Genomic DNA, 21,622 nt, shown 5'->3' with positions numbered 1-21,622 from the left:
ATTAGTATTTAAATATAACAGATTTTACTGCAGGTTGTCCACAAACATCTTGCTCTTTGGGGTAGTGGAGATGTGTCCCGTGGGCCATGGGGCAGCCTATCTTGGCTTACAATATGCCCCCAGAAGTCTCTACAATAGGGGTGGAGAACCTCGGGGCCAAACATCATCATCATCATCATCATTATTCTAAAATCTCTCCCCAGGCTCCACACCCAAGTATTTTTGCCTGGCTGGAATATGTTTTGTTTCCTTGCATAAAGAGAGGTATTTGTGAGAGACTGAGTGTGTAGAAACCAGTCTGCTCTGCAAAGGTAAGATTTACATGTGTTGCTCTGACATTTTCCTCTGACCATGCCCACCATGGGCATATGGCCCTCAGAAGCCTGCCCTGAAGGGGATGTGGCCCTTGGGCTGGAAAGGCTGCCTCTATCTCAGCTCTACAAAATGCAAGTGTTTCTTGGCAGGCAAACTATGGAGAGAAGCTTCCTGAAAAGCAGGGAGAGCTTGATGGCGCCCTGTGACTCAGAGTTCTTACTAGCTATTTATTTACTGCATTTATAACCCTGCCCTCTTTTCTCCAAGGAGCTTCATTTCCCCCTTCCTCATTTCACCCCCACAAGAACCTTGGGAGGTAGGTTAGGCTGAGAGGTGGTGACTGGCCCAAGGTCACCCAGGGAGCCTCATTCATGGCTGAGTGGGGATTTGAACCCTGGTTTCCCAGATCCTAGGGACGCGGGTGGCGCTGTGGGTTAAACCACAGAGCCTAGGACTTGCCGATCAGAAGGTCGGCAGTTCGAATCCCCGCGACGGTGTGAGCTCCCGCTGCTCGGTCCCAGCTCCTGCCAACCTAGCAGTTCGAAAGCACGTCAAAGTGCAAGTAGATAAATAGGTACCGCTCTGGCAGGAAGTTAAACGGCATTTCCGTGTGCTGCTCTGACTAAGCCAGAAGCGGCTTAGTCATGCTGGCCACATGACCCGGAAGCTGTCTGTGGACAAAAGCCAGCTTCCTCGGCCTATAGAGCAAGATGAGCACCGCAACCCCAGAGTCGGTCACAAGTGGACCTAATGGTGAGGGGTCCCTTTACTTTTACTTTCCCAAATCCTAGTCCAATACTCTAACCACTACAACGCACTGGCTCTGTAAAAGGACTGTACTCAACATAGCATAGCTCTGGGAATGTTTGGGTGCATGTAGCTCCAGGGTTTTCTCCCTGTCACTCGGCAGACTGTGGGATGGCCTGGCAAGGTCGTTTTGCTCTTCAGACTCTACTCTTGCTGGCCTGGATGACGCTTTTGTCTTCTGTGCCCTGGAGACGTTCCAACAACACACGTTCCTCTTTCTCCTCTTAAAATATGTTCCATCTTTGAGGAAAGGGGGAGGGAAATACAGTGAGAACAAGCAACAGTTGAGCCAATAATTGCTCCCCATCTTGTAGGATTTTCCATTGGAATTAAATTGCAAATGCTACTAATGCCCCTAATTAAAGTCATTATTACACAGAGGAAATGAGGAGGCAACGCCTGGCAGCCTCTGCTCCTCGCTGTGTAAAGTCATCATGCTTTGCCTGCTGGTTTTTTGCGTGGGAGAAAAAAAAAGGGTTTAATAAAGTTTCCTAATTGCTTGGCCCTGAGGTACACAGTTGATACATCAGAAGCAACCTTCTGCTGCCCGTCTGCTGCATGGCATGTGCCAAAATATGCTCGGATTCCACTTTCCAGAGGGAAAGGGTCTTCTTTGTTTACTTATTTAATCCAGATTTATACCTTGCCTTCTGCACCATGCCCCTGAAGCTCAGTGAAAGCTTCAAAATATGCAACCCTAACATAGCGAAAGCAGCATCTAAAAACGGCACCAAGAAGTGTAACATGAGCACGGAAAGAAGAAAGCAGGAGCGTCTGGACTCAAAACGGTGCCATCAAGCAAAGCCGAAAGACACAATCAATGCAACAGCCTGAAAGCCTGTCTAAATAATCATCATAGTCTTTGCTTAGCGGTGCAATGTCATTAAGTAGATAGATTGGGCCCTCACCCAAAAGAGGGTGTTGCAAAGCCTGGGTGCAGCCATGGAAAACGCCTCTAAATGCAACACACACATATCTCTGATGTTGGTGGGACACAAGATGCGCTGCAACAGAAGATCAGGAAGGAAAGTAAGGAGGCCAGGGGGGGACAGTGGAATAGATCAAAGGCAGAACTCAAGGGCGTCCGATGAAGCTGAATGAAGATTCAGGGCAGACAGAAGAAGAAATTTCTTCATGCAGTGCATAGTTAAACCATAGAACTCTCTCCTGCAGGAGCCAGCAATGACCACCAACCTAGATGGCTTTAAAAGAGAACTGGACAAATTCATGGAGGAGGGGAAGGCTACCCATGGCTATGCTCTGCCTTCATGGTCAGAGGCAGCAATGTTCTTCTAAGATTAAAAAAAAAACGAACCCCAAATTTGAAGTCTGTCCTCACAACTAGAACTGAACACAGAATTCCAAATGTGGCATCACCATCGTTTGGTAGGACAGCACTACGATATCAGCACTTTTGTTTTCGATTCCTTTCCTAATGATCCCCAATATGAAATTTGCCTTGGGCAGAAGAACCCATGTCGCTCAATTTAAATGTCTTCAAGGCGGGGTTGACAGCAGAGGAGTGGTGCCTGGGCTCAGAGATCAAGGGATGTCCATGAAGCTTGCCTCCAGTATCAGTCATCCCAAATTTATTACTCAGCCTGGCAAAGCGCTCTTGTTAATTGGATGTATTTGGGGTGGGGAGGTGGGAGATGGAGGAGCCACGTATCATGGTACTTCCAGCAGAGCTCTTCCTGTGGATGGGGCAATATCATAGAATCACGGAACTGTCGAGATGGAAGGGGTCCCAAGGGTCATCTAGTCCAACCCCTAGAAATGATGTGGGGCAAGGAGGGGGATTGCACTTTTCAACACAGCAAAAGTGGTTCCAGGAGATGGTCTGAAGACCCATGAAGCTACCTTGCTGAAGGTGGTCAGGGTCTGATCAGTGTCTGCTGCTGTGAGTTAGAATACTAGAAGCTGCCTTATACTGAGGGAGACCATGAGTCCATCTAGCTTAGTATTACCTGCACTGACTGGCAGCAGCACTCTAAGATTGAAGGCAAGGATCATTCCCACTCCTACCTGGAGATGCCACTGGGGACTGAACCTGGCACCATCTACATGCAAAACAATGGCTCTACTAATCACCTATGGTTTCTGCCCCTAAAAATAAAGCAAGATTCCAGTCCCTCCCTGTGGTTCTCAATAAAGGGCTGAGTTAAACAGAACACTGGAAACTGCTTTGTTTACATTCCCATCTTGGGTAAAAAAATATATGGATTCTTTAAAAAAGCAACATCTAACTTAATATAAAATGTATACACTGCTTGATTGTTAACAGAACCTCTAAGCAGTTTACAAAAAAAAGTTAAAAACATTGAAATTGTTAATAAAATGCAAAGTTAAGATCCGGTGGTTTTATAATCAAAATATAATTAAAATAAACATTTAAGCTAAAAACAGGTTAATTTCTACATGTCTGCATTAGCTTGATTGAACAAAAATGCATTTAGGAGGTGCTTTAAAGAGTAGAGTAAATATATCTTCCTGGTGTCAACAGGCAGGGAGTTCCAAAGGGTGTTTGCTGCCAAACAAAAATACTTATTTTTTTTTACAAGTATATTAACTGGCACCTGTCACAATGCCATTCCACAGATTAAAGAGGCCAAGCGGGCACGTAAAGTGATCCTGCAGGTAAACTGGTCCCAAGCTATTGTGGGCTTTATATACCCATGGTTACACCTTGAATTTGGCTGCATAATATATGGGCAACCAGTGCAGATCTCTGAGCAGTGGTCTCATGCTGGTAGGTTAGGGTCTCACTCCTGTCAGCAGTTGTTCTGCAGCATTCTGCACCAACTGCAGTTTCTGATCAAGTACAAGGGAAGCCCCACATTGCAGTAATCCAGCCCTGAAGTAACCAGAGCCTGGACTACAGTGCTCAAGCTCCCCTGATCCAGGAATAGCCGAGACTGTCATATCGGGCACAGTGGGCAAAAGGCACTTTTAGCCCCTGAGGGTACCTGGGCCTCCAAGAAGCAGAGTTGAGCCCAGAAGTGCCCCTAGACCAGGAGTCAGTAAACCTTTTCAGCAGGTCCACTGTCCCTCAGACCTTGTGGGGAGCTGGACTATATTGGGGGGGGGGGATGAACGAATTCCTATGCCCCACAAATAACCCAGAGATGCATTTTAAATAAAAGGACACATTCTACTCATGTAAAAACACGCTGATTCCCGGACCATCAGTGGGCCGGATTTAGAAGGCGATTGGGCTGGATCTGTCCCCCAGGCCTTAGTTTGCCTACCCATGCCCTATACTGTGCAATGTACATTCGGTGGAAACGGGGCTCTCCTTTTTTGTTTTCTCCATCATGTTACCGGCATGTAGAAGCAGCACAATGTAGGCTAAAAGGCAGACTTAGCAGCATCCTGACTCTCAACACCGACTGCCTGAAGTGTCAGAAAAGCTCTGAGGTTGCTAGATAAAAAAAAAAGGGGGGGGGAGTCCACGTTTCAACCAATTTATCCCGGAAACTCTTTCGAAGCTGTATATCCAGGTACTTAATCTTCATGATATCGGTAGTGTCAGAGATATCCTTGTAGCAGATTAATAAAAGGCAGCTCACCTTCCTTCTCCAGAAAGCAGTAGTCTCAAAACCTCCCCTGTTATAGCTTTCCAGGTTTATCGGAATAACATGAAGGCATTAAAAAAATAATAATGCTATCCCAAGTACAGATATAATTCCAGTGGAGATGTGACACTTAACCACAATCCGTTGCCAGAATCCTGGTAAAGCAGCCTTTCTCAACCTGTGGGTCCCCAGATGTTGTTGAACTACAACTCCCATCACCCCTAGCTAGCAAGGCCAGGGCTCAGGGATGATGGGAGTTGTAGTCCAACAACATCTGGGGACCCACAGGTTGAGAACCGATTTTAAGAAGAGCCTTCTGGATCAGGCCAATGGCCCATCTAGTCTGGCACCCCACTGCCCAATTGGATGCCCCTGGGAAGCCCACAAGGAGGAATTGAGCACCATAGGGCTCTCCCTACTTGGGATTCTCACTGGCTGGCATTCAAAGAGATTTGGGAGAAGAAAAGTTTCAGTTGTGGGTCAGATGCAGCTCCACACTGGTTTGGGGAGGGGAAGAGGAGGAGGGGGGCTGAAACAAGAAGGTGTGAGCCCACTGTCCCACAAAAATGTTCCCAATTAAATAGGAGGAACCCCCCCCCAAAAAAAAAGAGGGCAGGAAAAGATGAGACGGAATGAAACCTCAGGAGCAAAATATTTCGCCACTAACTAAATGATGAGATCCTGACCACATCAGAGCTTGTCCCCACCCCCACCCCCTGCAGTCACACGCAAAAGACACGTTTCAATTTAAACCTGCTGTATCTGAGGGAAAAAGCCCCAGAGGGGAAAGCCAACCTCCCAGAGATGTAATTTCCTCATCCAAATTCAATACTGTGGCCTTTCAAACTTACTACTGCTATTATAATTGGTATTCTCCCAAGCTCCGTAGTCCTGCGAGCTAACTAATTCCGCACATGGCTATTTTTCTCCTAATACTGAAAATATCAGAAGTTCCCTGAGACGATTGGTTTGAACTGTTGGAAGATCAGGGCCATCTCCTTTGTAGCCCTCCAAGCGCTCAGACAAAGCGAGGCCTACCAGAGACCAATTTAAATTGCAGCAGCCTTTGTCCAACCTGGTGCTGGAGGTGTAAATAATTATTGGACTTTGAAAAACTGGCATAGAACTATAGAATTGTAGAGCTGGAAGGAACCTCAGGGATCATCTTATCCAAATTCCTGCAATGCATCACGGGAGATCAAGTTCCTCAGTTTTGTTGAACTGATTAGTTTTAATTGGATTTGGAATCAATGAGTAATTAATTGTTATGGCTTTGAATTTTATTGTGTTACTATCTTCCTTAGTTCGGAATAATGCTTTTTATAGGGTAGGGGGCACAGGGGGTGAGTTTATGGGACCAAGGGGACGGTGACCCACTAAAGTTTGGGAAATGCTGCTCCAGGCAGTGTTTAACGGAGAGGTGCAGGAGTTGTGCTGTCTTCTGGAGAAGTTTTCCTTCAGTGAGCAGCTGCAGTTTGGGTCTTTAGGGTAGGAAGAAGGGAGTTGCCGGGGGGGTGGTGTTTCCGTGTCATGGTGGCTGGGAGGATTAACAAGATGCTCCCTGCCCTGTTCAGCAGTCCACTTTGCCAGGACCAAACCTTTCGGCATCATGGAACAACCGGAAAAGGCACCAGAATTCTTGCACCCCTGGACCTCAGCAACCATTGTCAAGACTTACCTGGATGTTGTCGAAGGAGGCTCTGTTAGTGACGTCATAGAGCAGCAGCAAAGCTGAAGAGGAAGACCAAGGGACAGGGAGAGAAGGCAAGGCACAGGTCAGCCCGCTAGTCAAACACCACAGATTAGAACCACAAAACTGTAGAGCTGGAAGGGGACTAAAGGGCCATCTAGTGACATCCATGTCCCTGCAATGCATGCCTTGTATTTTACATAAGACAGTACCTTTGGGGTGGGGGACCTTTTGGCCAGGGATGAATTAGGCCTCTTTTGAAGCCCCTCAGGACTTTTAAGCCCAGACACATGCCTGCTCTCCAGCCCACCCCTCTATAACCAGTCACATTCCGAACCCGCCTCCCAGTCTAACTGGAATGTGTCCTTACAGTGTAGGAAATGTCATGAAGAATATAGGATGCCACTGAAAAGGAGGGTGCTTGTGAGGAGTGGGAAAATTTGATTCTGTTCAAATAATAAGGTGGTTAATGGACCCCTGTGGCGCAGGTACAAAGCACATAGACACACACCTCTCTGCCACACAACACATGCAAAATCTAGCCTGTGGATTTTGTGATCTCAGCTTCACTGGAGATATTTAAACAGAGGTTGGTTGGTTGGCTGGCCATCCATAAGGGCCTTTTGAGCTGTGATTGCGGGGGGTTGGACTAGTTGACCTTTGGAGGTCCCTTCCAATTCTACAATTCTGTGGTTTGAGCGAGTGCAACCCAGAGCCACCCCAGCTCCTCATACCTCCAGGGTCCCTGTGGTGAGAAATTCTCTCTTCCTGCTTCTGCATTTTTCTTTCTCATCAGCATTTTAATCACTTTCGCTTAACGAGCTCCCTTTCCACTTGAGAAACCACTAACTGATTCTCTGAGAGAGCTCTAAATTTTTTACTACTGAAGTTTTAACAACAAGCGTTTGGGAAACAGCTGAGTCCCGGCAGGCCTCCTTCCTGTGGTCTTTAATTCACGGGTAACGCTGTGGTTGGTGAGTGGAAATTGGCCTGGAAGAGGCTTCCACACATACACTCCCCTTGCCCTCTGACCCCTCAGCTTTGCAAGACTAGTAGATGGGGTGTCCAGCAGAATCAGCAAAGCAGCTGCAATCAGAAGGGGCCCTGGACACACCCAGGTGGGACTGCTGCAAGGATTTCTGGAGTTGTCCCAATGCCTTCTTGGGTGTCCCATTTTGGAAGAGCTGGTGTCATGGACTGGCTGGATTGCAGAGGAGTGGTGGGAGGCACCAGCAGGAGAATCCCCAGGGGAAGAAGGCTCAGAGCCAGGGGGTTAGCGGTGGGACAATGACAAGTGGTCAGAGGGAGAAGAGAGGGCAGACTGGGAGGAGGAGGTGTCGGAAGAAGAGGCAACAGGGTTTAGTGAGCAGGAAGATGCTATGGCAGGCGAGTAAGTGGGCCATGAGACAGAGATGAGGCAGGCTGCTGAAGAACCCAGGGAGTCTCCCCCTCCTGCTGCGACCAGCTCCCCCCTGGTCTCCTAGAACCTGCAGAGGAATGAAGAGGGAAGAGCAAAGAGAGACAAGACGGCGGAGCCTTAGGCGGCTGAGGAAGAACCTTAGAGAGCGGTGGGAAGGCTGGGAACTTCAGTCCTCACAACTGCCTCTTTTGTTCAAGACTGGGGAGGGTTGCTGTGACCACTAGGCCTGAGCTGTTTTGCTTCTTTGAATAACGAGTTCACTGACATCGGGTGCTTTATGGTTTTATTGCTGACCTACGCCTGACTCCAGCTGTTTGGGATTGCAAAACAACCTCCAGGCCAGCTTTCCTCTCATGGTGCTCTTTCTACTGGGTGGAGAGTGTGTGGGCAGCAGGAGGGAGAGGCAGTTGCGATGGGACCCTCACCTGCCCTGCCCTGGTTCCACAGAGGAGCACAGAAAGCAGACAGACTGTTGTTTGTTGTAGACCTGGGGAGATACCCTTGAGAGCTCTGACTAGGTAAATGGAGCACTTTTGAGCCTCTGCCTCTATCCCACCCCTTCTGGAGTCTCTTAAAGGGTCAGCTCTCTGGCCTGAAGGCAGGACCTCCTCCTGGCCTCCCAACTGGTGGTGCACAAGCCGGCGCTGCTTGGACTGGTGAAGCCTTGCCAGAGGCACACTGTGCCAGGGGAAAGGATCTTGGCCATAGTTCTATGGGCCTGGTTGCCATGGCAGCTGGTTCAGTGGCCTCCTGCTGCCAGCCTCAAGTTCTGTGGTCATCTGATGGTGATGATTTATCACATTCCTCCAAGGAGCTCAAGGTGGCACACAAGGTTCTCTTCCTCACAACAACCCTGTGAGGTAGGTTAAGCTGCGAGGCTGTGACTAGCCCAAGGTCACCCAATGGGTTTCATGGCTGAGCTGGGATTTGAACCCTGGCCTCCTAGGTCCTAGTCCAACACTCTAAAAACCACGCCACATCAGGCTCAGACCCAGGAAGCTGGTCACTTCCTTATCTGAGGACACTGTTGCCTCCAGCTCAGTATCCTGGTTGTTGCTGGGGTTGTGACATTGCCTGTTCAGCCAAAGGGAAGTGGGAAGCAACCCACTTAATCTGGAGTAGGACACTAATTTGCCCCACCTTCCTTGTTCTGTGCACCTTCCCCCACCCACCCCCACTTTAAAAAAACCTCTGTTTCCTGCAGACCTTTGAAGGCTTCCTTTGAAGGCTTCCAGTGTGAAAGTTTCCTCCTTGCTAATGAGCTAGGCAGAGACTTCAAGGCACTTCATGGGGCTGCCTGCCTGACTTTAGAGGGCTGGGAGAGCAGCAGTCTGAAGAGGGAAACAGCGCTTGCCAGCATCTGCTGGCAGCCCTTGACAAGGCAAAGGGGGCTTTTCATGCTGTCGTTTTCCCTGTTTGGAATTCTGTGCAAGTTCAAAGCATGCAAGGAAAGGAAGAGCCTAGCTCAAAAAATTGGGTCGGATCAATCCAATTCCACCCCATACCCCCCAAATATCCCACCATTTAGCTCCTTGATTTTCCTCTGCAAAAGGAATTTTGCCTTTTGCAAAATGTCGCTCTCTGCAAAGTCACAAGTGAGGCCGGGGAGGAGAGTTAATGGCCCTTTGATGTTGGAAATTCTGAGCCAATGTGGCAAATCCCATCCCCTCTGAAGATTGTGACCAAACACCAGGTAAGGGACGGTGTGGTATAGTGGTTAGCGTTGGACTTGGACTTGGGAGACCAGGGTTCAAACCCCACTCAACCATGAATGAAGCTCATTGGTTGACTTTGGGCCTTGCCTCTCAGCGTAAGCTACCTTGCAGGGTTGTTTTGGGAATTAAATGAGGAGAGGGGAAACCATGTTTGTCACCTTGAGCTCCTTGGAGAAAAAGATGGGATACAAATGCAACTAATAATGATTATAATAAGAAGAACAACAGCAACTTTCCCCTTGCTTTCCATTTGCTCTGCCAGGCTGGAGAAGCATTTTGGCAAACTCGAGATCAGGGGCATCTCTCTCTTAGTGTTAATGGAATGAACCGTCCAGCGAATAGGAAGAATATCTCTTATTGGATTAAGAGAGAGGAAGATGATATGGTGTGTTTGCAGGAAACCCACGTGGCTCAAAAAGACAATCATTTACTAATTAACATAACCAAAGGGCATAAAGATACCATTTCATGCAGCAAATAAAACTAGATAGGCAGCTGTAATAATAACAGGCAGAATCACAGAACTATAAAATTGGAAGGGATCCCAAGGGTCATCTAGTCCAAACCCCTGCAAGGCAGGAATCACAGCCTAAGCGGGGCAGGTGTGGCTTCCCTAAAGTGGCCTCATGGGCCACATGGGGAGCCAAGTTTGGCCTGCAGGCTGAAAACTCCCCAACTCTGTGCTAGAACCTCCAGCCAGTGCAGGGACAGGCTGTGATGACACGATTCAAAACATAAAAGTTTTCAAATCAAACCAGGAAAGATATCTGGCCAAAGACTTTTAAAGTCCTTTTCACATGGTCTCTATAATTGGCCCCATTCATGTGGGGATAAGGAGGCTTTCAAGGAGCTCAAGAATTGTAAATTACAGAGCTAAAGTTCCCAGAGTTCCCTGGGAGGGGGGGACAGGTTGCTAAACCACTCTGGAAATTGTTGCTTTAGGAGGGGAATAGGGGGTCTTCTAGCAACTCCCAGCACCCTTAACAAACCAGAGTTCCCATAATTCTTTGGGGGAAGCCATGACTTTTTAAAGTGGTATAATAGGGACTTAATTGTATGCTTTGAATATGACCTGAATCCACCCTACCAAAGAAGAATAGCAGATTAAGTTGAAGGATTATGCTGAAATGGCTAAAATGACAGGAAGAATCAGAAATTAGGAAGACGAAAACTTTAACAAGAGATGGGGCAAATTTATAATTTATCTTAAAAACCATTGTAAACAGCTAAAATCATTAGTAGGATTGGAATGACATTTGTAGTTTAACGGTGAATTTTGTACATAATGGAGATGTAAAAGATTTGGATTATCATAAAAGATGCCGGAGGAAATGATTAACACAAAGGGGAAGAGGGAAGTCCAGGAGATTCTTTGGAATCTTGTTTTTATGTTGTATGTTGGATATGTGATTGTAAAATATGAAAAACCAAATAAATAAGTTTCATAAAGCAGAGAAAAGCAAAGAAAGAAAGAAAGAATCTGGCCTGAGTCCAATCCAGCACTGGGAACCAATTGAAGTGGCTGAGGGATACCAGAAGCTGACAGCTTGTAGAAGTTCAGAAGGGGTGAGATGAAAGGGCTCATTGCTTTTAAAAGACAATTTTAGGAATGTCAAAAGGTCCCTTTCAACTGTTTTCCAAGGATGGCTTTCAAAGTGCTCAAACCCAACACCTTCATTCTCCACTGACTCTCTCTGCTCCCCTTTACAAACCTGGCTGGCTTTGTAATTCTCTGCCATCGCCCACTGCTCACTACATGATCTCTTATTGACTGGGCTAGTCCATGTCACTAAACCAGGAAACTGAAGAAGCAGTGATTAGTGATGGAAGCAAGAATGTGGTATTAAGGAAAGTAGGAGGGCAGAGGTGGGAGCTGGAAGCCCTCTTTGTCCATTCTGCTGAAGACCAGCAACTTTGGGGCTTCTCCTCTCCCTGAAACACTTCTGTCCCAGCTGGTCATTAGAAGAACTTGTAATAAAGAACTGCTACCCAAATTTGCAGTTTTCCTCCTCCCTCCGAAATCCATTTTCCTCTTGTGTTGTGTCTTTCATATTGGAGCTGCAAAAGGTAAGGGCCTTTTTGTATCTACTGCTTTGGGACACAGGAAGCTGCCTTATACTGAGTCAGACCATTGATTCATATAGCTCAGTACTGCCTACACTGACTGGCAGTGGCTCTCCAGGATTTCAGATAAGGATTTCTCCCAGCGCTACCTGGAAATGCCACTGGGGAATGAACCTGGGAGCTTCTGCAAGTAACACAGGTACTCTACCACTGAGCTATGGCCCTTCTCCTAGTTGATTTTTGGGTGGGTGGGGAGGAGAGTGGGTTTTGTAAATAGATAGATAGATGGATGGAAGAATGTTGCTGAAACCACAGGCAGGGGTACAACAATAGTCATGTGTGGGCTTGAAAAGGGGCAAAAGTTTTCATAACTAGGAGGTTTGGGGAAAATACTTCTCTCTTTTCCCCATATTTGTTTATTTTATTTATTTGTTCGATTTCTGTACCACCTTTCTGCCCTGCTTCCAACCTGAAAATCAAAGCGGAAGAGCAATGGATGGAGCCCCAGGCTGACAAAACAGTTTCTCTCTTCTAACTTGTCCCACTCAAACTGAGTTTCAATCAGAAAGCAAGAAACGCTTAGAGGTTCCTACCATGGGCGTCTCGGTAATAGGCATGTGTGACACTGCGGAACCTCTCCTGGCCGGCCGTGTCCCAGATCTGAAAACATCAACAAGCAATGAAGTCACAAGAGGCCAACTCGTAACACACATCATCTCCTTCCTTCCATTCCATAAGTCAATGCCCCAAGTCAGTCAGGGAGGTGGGGAGAGAGGGTAGAGTCATTCTTCTCTTGCTGAAAGCACCTGGTTGGTAAGAAGTGACATTTCCCTTTTTCAGCTTGTTTATTGGGGTTTCCAAAATTCTGAGGGTTGAGTCCAGACCTTTAATGGACTTGCTTTTAATGCATCTTTACGGGAACCACCTGCCCACAGAGCCTCCTCCTCCCTAGGATGTCTCCCTAGGCTTCAAAATACAGGCTGCCCTTGACACACTGTTTTGGAAATTGTTGAGCAGAAATCTAAAGTTGTCCTTTCTGAAAAGAAGCAGGAATTTGAGCTCCTCTCTCCACAATCACCAAGGTGTCCTTCCTAACAAGGAGCTGAAGGGGCCCCATCAATCTGAAACATGATTAATTTTCTCAGCCCGCAGAGAGATGTTGATAAAGATAATTATAGGCAAAAGGTGACATGAGTAATGCCTCTTCAAAACGGGCCGTGCCATTCCTCAGCCTGGCAGCATTCTGAAGCCGTTCCCATTTACTTGACGAACAGCTTACGGTGCATCCTTAAATGAGAAAATCCATCCGACAACCAGCCAGAAGGGCACCCTCATAATTAGATTTATCTGCCTTTAATGGACTAGAGGCATTTTCACAGGGTGAACCATCTTCCTCTGTTGTGTGGGGAGAGGATTGCCAATGCCACCAGTCCCATCGGTACTAAAAAAAAACCCCACCATTTTGCACATTCCCTAAGCCCCTTCTGAAGATGGAGACAGGCGGCGACAAATTGCTACCTGTGGAACTGTTGGTGCTGTATTACAGTATCCCCCCAACTGATCATGACTACGTGGCAGGACTTGGTGGGTTTTCAGCATCACTAGAAGGGATCCAAGTAAGTGTGAGCAGAAGGAGAAATGAAGTAGCGGAAGACTTCTAACAGCACAGCACCCTGATGCCTCAGGGGGCTGCATTGTAACATGAGCATCAGCAAATAATTGAAATACGTTTGTTGGTTTGTTTGTTTGTTTGTTTGTTTGTTTGTTTTGCAGCCAGTCATAATAAAGAGCATGTAACAGCTGAGGACCATTTCTACTAGCAACGATAGCTATGTTTTACATTCACAGTCTGCTATTTCTAAAAACCAGTTGCTGGAAACAGCAGGAAGGGAAAGCGCTCTTCTGCTGGGGGTGGTCCTGTTTGTGCGTTTCCCTTTGGGGCATCTGGGTGGCCGCTTTGAGAACAGGAGGCTGGACTAGATGGGCTGCTGGTCTGAGCCAGCAGGCTGTTCTTTTTATTTTGTATCTCATAAAATTTATAAACTGCTTTACTGGAGGGGGGACCTCAAAGCAGTTTACGAAAAGATAAAACAATTTTTAAAAATCACTACAATACTTTAAAATGTACACAAAGTTAAAGTACTAAATCAGGTTAAAATTCACAACAACTTTCTAACCATCTGGGCAGGCTTGTCTATACAAGAATGTTCTAGCAGGTGCCAAAATGAATACAGTGAAGGCACCTGCTTGATATCAACAGGCAGGGAGTTCCTTATGTTCTTTAGAAGAGCCTGGAAGCTAGATCAGGCCATCTTGCCCAGAATCCTGTTCTCACAATGGCCACCCAGATGCCTCTTCTGGAAACGCTGCAAGCAGGATGTGAAAACCATGCAAGGTGTGAGACTGGAATCACCCTGTGGGTGAAAAATGTGCCTGGGTAGGGCTTCTATTTAAATATGACACCTCTCTTCACACTCGGCACTAGAGCATTATTCCATTAAATTCTATTATTTAACAGTTATTTAGCAGGGTGCTGGGGGCCCAACACTTTGCTCATGGAAAGAGTTATCCTGGCACACACATCCTAAACATATCAGAAGCACCCTGAGCTCAGAACGGACACAGTTTGCCTTACCTGCAACTTCACTTTCACGCCATCCACATTCAAGACTTTATTCTGGAAGAAAGGAGGGGAAATAAGTGAATTAATTCATGTGTGACGTGAGCCACCATCGACATCAGGTTTGGGGCAGCCAAATAACCTACGAAGCTGGATTACAAATACTTCTGATGCCCAGTGGAGGCTAGTCACCTAGGGTGAACAGGGCACTGTCCCACCGATTTCAGTCTGTCTACAGCCAACCCACACCTGCTTGCCTTCCTTGCCTAGGGGTGGGGGCGGCTTGCCACCTTCCTCCTCTTCCTCCATCTCAGTGTTGCCCTTATAGAACTCAAAAGGAAGGTGGAGTTAGACAAAAATTAATGAGCTCTGATTCTGATCATCATTGGCCCTGTTCACCCTAGGTGAACAACTTTCTGTTGGGCTTCCTGCCTGCTGCTGGTCTCAATTTATTTAATTTTAAATCTCATACAATTTATACGCTGCTTGACAGTTGTTTTTTAAAAAGCCCTCAAAGCTAAAAAAGAAAAGATTAAAACTCACATTAACTTTCTAAACATTTCGGTAAAGGTAAAGGGACACCTGACCATTAGGTCCAGTCATGACCGACTCTGGGGTTGCAGCGCTCATCTCGCTTTATTGGCCTAGGGAGCCAGCGTACAGCTTCCGGGTCATGTGGCCAGCATGACTAAGCCACTTCTGGCAAATCAGAGCAGCACATCGAAACGCTGTTTACCTTCCCACCGGAGCGGTACCTATTTATCTACTTGCACTTTGATGTGCTTTCGAACTGCTAGGTTGGCAGGAGCAGGGACCGAGCAACGGGAGCTCACCACCCCGTCACGGGGATTAAACCCAGCTGGGACCCACCAGAGCCCCCCCCAACCTGCCCACCTCCCCAGTTCTTGCACACTCAAGCATCTCATTCACCATGCCCCTTGCAACACTTTGCCATCAAATGCAGAAGCTGACACAGCAAACTCTTTGCAGACAATCCGTCCCTGCTAGGCGAGAGCAGAGACTACAGACATCAAAGTCTCCCTCCTGGGATAGGCCAGCCTTAGAAGTTAATTCAAAGCCATGTCAAAGTCTCAAGAGAACAAAGGCCGATGTTAAAGGGTGCGCATATCCGCAAAGGGAAAATAGGAAGATAGAAATCATAGAATGACAGAGTTGGAAGGGACCCCAAGGGTTATGGAGCCCAGCCCCCTGCAAGGCCCAATCCTCTTTTAAAGCCCTCTAGGTTGGGAGCCATCACTGCCTCCTGAGGGATTGAGTCCCACATCTCATGGAAGACAAGGTTTCCCCATTTTGGGGGGCCCTGGCTGCATTATCCATTTCTAAACATTGCAAATCTGGTCATTTATCATCAGAGAAACATTATGTATGTTCCCAGATTCCCTCCAGCATTTACAGAGTTTACTAGGCAATAAAATCGACCGTGAAGCAAGATTAAAAGCTTGGAACAATAGGCATTAAAAAGGGATATCAGCTGTTCTTGCCAGAAGATTAGCACACAATTACAGGAAACAGGTCAGGCAAAAACACCACTGGCAGTGGTTACTCTCATACATTCAGACAAACGATATTCCCAGTCTTATTTGGAGATTCTGGGGATTGAACTTGGGATGTTTTGCTAAGATTCTAGTCCTCATGGTTTTGTTATTTAGCTGACTGAAACAGAAGCATAGGAAGCTGCCTTGTACTGAGTCAGGCCACTGGTCCATCTAGCTCAGCACTGTCTGCACTGGGTTTCGAATAGGGGTCTTTCCTAGCCCTACCTGGAAATGCCAAGAACTGAACCAAGTACAGATTTTTGGTAGTGTGATAGGAATTTTATGGTCTTAGATATATGGTAATGTTCATAACCGCACATACATAGATCAACACAGGAAGACCAACCTGGAACCATTTTGATTCCTAAACTGAGCAAATGTTTTCTCTGCAAAGTCAAACTGGAAAAGCCTCCCCCCCCATTGTCTTTTCCTTCACAGGTCCTGTCTTGGGGGTATGTCATTGTTTGAATAAGTATTTATCACTACAAAAGACTGGCCAGGCTACCAAGGAAATCCAATCAAGTAACCTGCCAGATAAACAAGGACAAGAGAAAAACAAGGATTCTATGATTCTATGAACATTTAAATTTCTGTGATGTAGATGGGATGTATCTGAGGGGTGGTCTTAGGTTACACCTCATCTGTAATGTATGTATAATGTTTCTGGGGGTGGTCTTGATCTACAGGATGGGAATTTCAAGTCTTTATAAGCCCTTGCACAGCATTTTTGTGGGTCCTCCTCCTCTCCTGCGAGTGAGGGGAGCACCCTGTTACAACAGATCAATAAAGATCAAGCTTACTAGCTGCTTTGCTTCTCAATATTCTCTGGTTGGCCTCTGTTATTCTCTCCTACCAATAGGGAACCTATGTAAGGACTCTATATGGGCTCTTGGATACCCCATAAGGGAAAAGGGCATATTTTTATTTACAACAGTAGAAAACTGGGCTGGCTGCCTGCCTGCCTGCCTGCCATCTCCCTCACGTCAGCTTCCAGCCCTTCTGCGAATCTGTGAGCATCATTGCTTTAGGAAGATTAAATCTTTGCATCGGCTTTGACCGAGACTCCACGAGGCAGGAACTTCCAGAATGAGAGCTACAAAGCTCTCATCTCGGGCTCCAAAGCCGCCATCCCAGAGAGAGCAGAGCCAAGAGGCAGCCAGCTTCAAAAAAGCGAAGCGCTAACCTTCCCCATGCAGGGGCTGGGCACGCTGAAGAGATCTAACAGGGGGAGGAAGAAGGGGAGAGGCACACACCAGCAGTGAGCACATCAGGCGCGAGACAGAAGCCTTAACGTCCCATGCGCAAACTCCAAAAAGCCATCAAAGAGCTCAGCTGCGCAAGTATCTCTGCTCCCCCTACCCCACTCAGAAAATCAAGTTTCTGGTGCTAATGTTTCCCTAGCAGCTTGATAAACTCTCAGAAGTCGGTCTGGGTGTGGGGAGGCTATGAAGGATTTATTGGAACCAGGTCAAGGATTCTGTGTTGTTTTCCTAATTCACAGAGCTGCAGAATTCAGCTTCTCTTGATACAGTACAGTGGTGCCTCTGGTTACAGTTGCTTCAGGTTACATACGCTTCAGGTTACAGACTCCACTAACCCAGAAATAGTACCTCGGATTAAGAACTTTGCTTCAGGATGAGAACAGAAATCGTGCTCCGACGGCGTGGCGGCAGCAGGAGACCCCATTAGCTAAAATGGTGCTTCACGTTAAGAACAGTTTCAGGTTAAGAATGGACATCCAGAACGAATTAAGTACTTAACCCGAGGTACCACTGTATTGGGTTACTTTAGCCCAGGATTTTGAGCTGGTTTCATGGTGCCCTCCTTAAACCCCGAACCAGCTTGCCAGTCAGCACAGCCTCATTGCCCTGCCCTTCAAATCCAACACACACACAGCCTTGTTTTATCATGACACATCCATGCCTGCATGCTTTGCTTTCCTGGTTCCAGCGTCGCAAACTCTCCTATTTCCTCAAAAGGCACCACTGTTCCAACCTTCCTACCCCGTATGCCTGGAACTAACTCCCTGAATGCCTGTGTATTCCTTCAAAATGCCACTCCCTCTGCCAAACACACCTACACCCACTGCCGCCACCACCATGAAACTCAACAGATGTGCAGACTGATGGGAGCTGTAGTCCTTTGCTCAAATGACAATGGCAGCACAATGTATCTTAAACTGGTTGCAAAACAGGTTTCAATGCTGTAGGTTCCTCAAGCTACTACAGGAATTGGAGTTTTCTGAGGATGCCAGGATCTCTTCATTAGAGGCCCTTGGTCCTGTCACAGCACCAGGGTGCCTAAGAATTAGGGATGTCAGTGACAACCAATAAAACGGGAAATGAGAGCAAAATTTGCCCACATTCACTTATTCGTCTCGCATCTAGTATGGAAATCAATCGATCCAGCAAGTATGTTTTCACTGTTATTGTCAGTTTCAGTCTGCAAATGTAATTGATTACATTTTCCCCTCATTTGCATAGCCTTGCTCTGCACTGAAATGAATGGGATGGAATTAGGTAATGACAATGTAACTTACATAGCAACTTAGTTATGTAAATTACGACGTTTGAGTGGAAGGCGGACTGCAATGGAACAGAAACATTGCAGCGTTTACTGAATACAGAACAGATCAGCAAAACAGTGCCTTCTTATATTCCTGCTAAGGACTCTTGGTTGAAAGAGGGTTGAAAACTGGATTAAGCATTTAGCACATATATGCCACAAGAATCCCATAGGGAGATCAATAATCTGGATCAAGAAACATGTTTTTAAAGAAAAGTCAGAACAGCTAAGATGATATAGTGTAAATAACCTCACTTTGTTATTTATTTACTGTCATACCTCGGGTTGAAGTAGCTTCAAGTTAAGTATTTTCGAGTTGCGCTCCACAGAGTGCATTACTTCCGGGTTTTGCCACTCGCGCATGCGCAGACGCTCAAAATGAAGTCGTGTGCATGCGCTGAAACAGCAAAACGCGATCCGCACATGCGCAGACACGCATTTGCGTCTTACGTTTACTTCAAGATGTGAACGGGGCTCCAGAATGGATCCCATACGTATCCAGAGGTACCACTGTATATCCCACCTTTCCTCAAAGATCCCAAGATAGATCTCTTCCTCCATTTTGTGCTCACAACAGCCCTGTGAGGCAAGTTAGGCTAATTGGCCCAAGGTCACCCACTGAGCTTCATGGCTGAGTGGGGATTCGAACCCTGGTCTGATGCTCTAACCACTACACATCACCCCAGAGCCCTGGTCACCAGTCTGTTTTCCAACCCCATATCCATTTTGCTCTTATGAAAGGGCTGGGCCCTTTATCAAAAATTCATTCAACCAGCTCTTGCCTCCATTAGCAGCTTAGCAAGTGGCAGCAAGATCAAATGCTCTTTTTTTTCTTTATTAAGCATACCCATCTTTATGCATCAGGCTTTATCAGAATCTGCACTGGGATGGATATTGGCATCTCAGACAATCCTCACCAGCCTGCCTCTGACCGTCCATCAATTACGACCTGCAATCCAAGCTGGCGCCTCACTCAATGCAAGGAATAAATGAGTTTGCTTTGCAGAGAAAAGCAAGGCCTCAAGTTCATTACCCGTGTCGACAGCACGGCTTATCCCCTCCACGGATTTGCTTTCATTAGGGATCAAGTGAGATTCATGTCCTAACAATGCCAGCCGGAGAGAAGGGCTCCCACTTCTGAAAACAAACAATGGTTTTCTGAGAGAACTGCAAGATGAGAGCTCCAGTTTATGTAAGCCCTGAGGCAAAGAAAGACTATAGCTCAACCACGACAGTCAGCCCCATAAGGGGCTTATCCACACTTACCTTTTGCTCCACTCTTTCCAGGCAGAGGTCAGGGCTTTAATGCTCCAAGTCCAAATGGCTGTTTTTGTTTTGCTTTACCCCAAGTTTTCCCCATGAAAACCTGCTCTTTTAAGCTGAATTGGAGAAAACATCCATTTGGGTTTTCTGTGGGTGGATGTTTTCTCCGATATGGCTTTAAAAAGTGGAGTTTTGTGGTGAAAGCTCCAGAGCAAAACAAAAAGAGGGTGCCGACACAGACAGTGCTTGGAAAAAGCAGAGGGAAAGTGTGGATAAGCCCACAGCACACTGCTGAGGCAACAGCTCACTGTCTCTGGAGAGCCTGTGCCAATGAACTGTCCAGGGTCCTGATCAGTGGCTTCTCCACTTGTCTGTGGACTCAAGTTAGCTGTTCCCTTCTCTTCCAAGACACCACAGGGAAGCAAGTCTGGTTTAGCAGTCAGTGTCGGACTAGGGCAGGGGTCAGCAACCTTTTTCAGCCGTGGGCCGGTCCACTGTCCCTCAAACCATGTGGTGGGCCGGACTATATTTTTTTGGGGGGAATGAACAAATTCCTATGCCCCACAAATAACCTAGAGATGCATTTAAAATAAAAGCACACATTCTACTCATATAAAAACACGCTAATTCCCGGACCGTCCACAGGCCTGATTGAGAAGGTGATTGGGCCGCATCTGGCCCATGGGCCTTAGTTTGCCTACCCCTGGACCAGGGCCTGGGAGACCATTGGTCATTGGTGTGACCTTCAGCCAGTTACAATCTCCCAGTCTGACTTACCTGGCAGGGTTGTTGTGAGGATAAAATGGGGAGGTGGAGGAGAACCACGTATGCTGCCTTGAGCTCCTTGGGAGGTTTCTAAGCAGAGTTTGGATGGCCACTGGTCAAGGAGTCCATAGCTGTGATTCCTGCATTACAGGGGGTTGGACTAGATGACCCTTGGCATCCCTTCCAACTCTACAATTCTATGACAGTGGGCCACAGTCTGAACAGATGGCCAGGCATACCAGTGCCTCAATCGGGCCTGCCTTCAACTGTCACACCTTGACACATGCCCTAATCTACCTCTTTAGGAAACAAGAATGAACCTCCCCCTTTCTTTGCGTAACAATTAGGCTGTATTTTGTCCTTTGCAAAAACTTTCAACAGTTACAGGAAGTTCTGCCCTGTTCTGCTTGCAGTGGGTAATTTGCACCTCCTTCAACACCTCTAAGCTCAGTGACAGGCTGTCTCTAGCAAAGTACAAGACAATGGGTTTTTGGGGTGGGGGGAGAAGGATTTCCAAGTGATTTCATTATCACCAGGGAACCTTCTCCTGCTTTAGTTAACGGAAAGAACCACCATTCACAAATTATGATTGAAAAGCCACACTCTGGTGAGCATGGGAGCAGAGAAGACACCCCCCTCCCCTAGTTGCTAGTCTTGGAGGTGCCATGCAGCTGGTCTTAGGTACTGGCCCATCAAACCAATTAACCTGCCCAACTGCTACAATTGGTCCTTTCTCCAGGCAACTGAGCAGCTTCTGTTGCTCTTAGACCAGCGAAGAGGGATGCCTTTGGCGACTGGTGGAGTGAAAAGCAGTGAACCCAACTGGTGGAACCAGACAGGTGTTTTGCCCCCATTCTCACTTCAGAAGACCGGTTTCTCTGCCCACTGGAAAGGCACAAGTTCTTTTTACAGCCTCCTCATGGAGATGGAGGCTCCTTAGGACTACGAGCCACCATGGCTGTGCTCTGTGCCTCCATAGTTGAAGGCAGTGATGCTTTACAATGCCAGTTGCTGAAACCACAGGAGGAGGAGGAGGAGAAGAAGAGTTTGGATTTGATATCCCGCTTTATCACTACCCTAAGGAGTCTCAAAGCGGCTAACATTCTCCTTTCCCTTCCTCCCCCACAACAAACACTCTGTGAGGTGAGTGGGGCTGAGAGACTTCAGAGAAGTGTGACTGGCCCAAGGTCACCCAGCAGCTGCATGTGGAGGAGCGGGGAAGCGAACCCGGTTCACCAGATTACGAGTCTACCGCTCTTAACCACTA

The 21,622-nt window shown here is 47.1% G+C and overlaps 1 protein-coding gene across 1 annotated transcript in view; it reads right to left on the bottom strand.

Moving 5' to 3' along the window:
- RAB26 (RAB26, member RAS oncogene family) overlaps positions 1 to 21,622 on the bottom strand; it is a 123,429-nt gene that overhangs the window by 11,861 nt on the left and 89,946 nt on the right. Inside the window, exons 3-5 of the mRNA XM_081889005.1 lie at positions 14,222 to 14,263; positions 12,180 to 12,246; positions 6,376 to 6,428 (exon numbers count right to left, since the gene is read on the bottom strand). Of these exons, the coding sequence (XP_081745131.1) occupies positions 6,376 to 6,428; positions 12,180 to 12,246; positions 14,222 to 14,263 (162 nt within the window). The remainder of the gene's footprint in view (positions 1 to 6,375; positions 6,429 to 12,179; positions 12,247 to 14,221; positions 14,264 to 21,622) is intronic.

This window comes from Podarcis melisellensis (assembly GCF_964234715.1).
Source record: "Podarcis melisellensis genome assembly, chromosome: 14".
In the NCBI taxonomy this organism is placed as follows: Eukaryota; Metazoa; Chordata; class Lepidosauria; order Squamata; family Lacertidae; genus Podarcis; species Podarcis melisellensis.
This window is presented reverse-complemented; position numbering and strand designations above follow the sequence as displayed.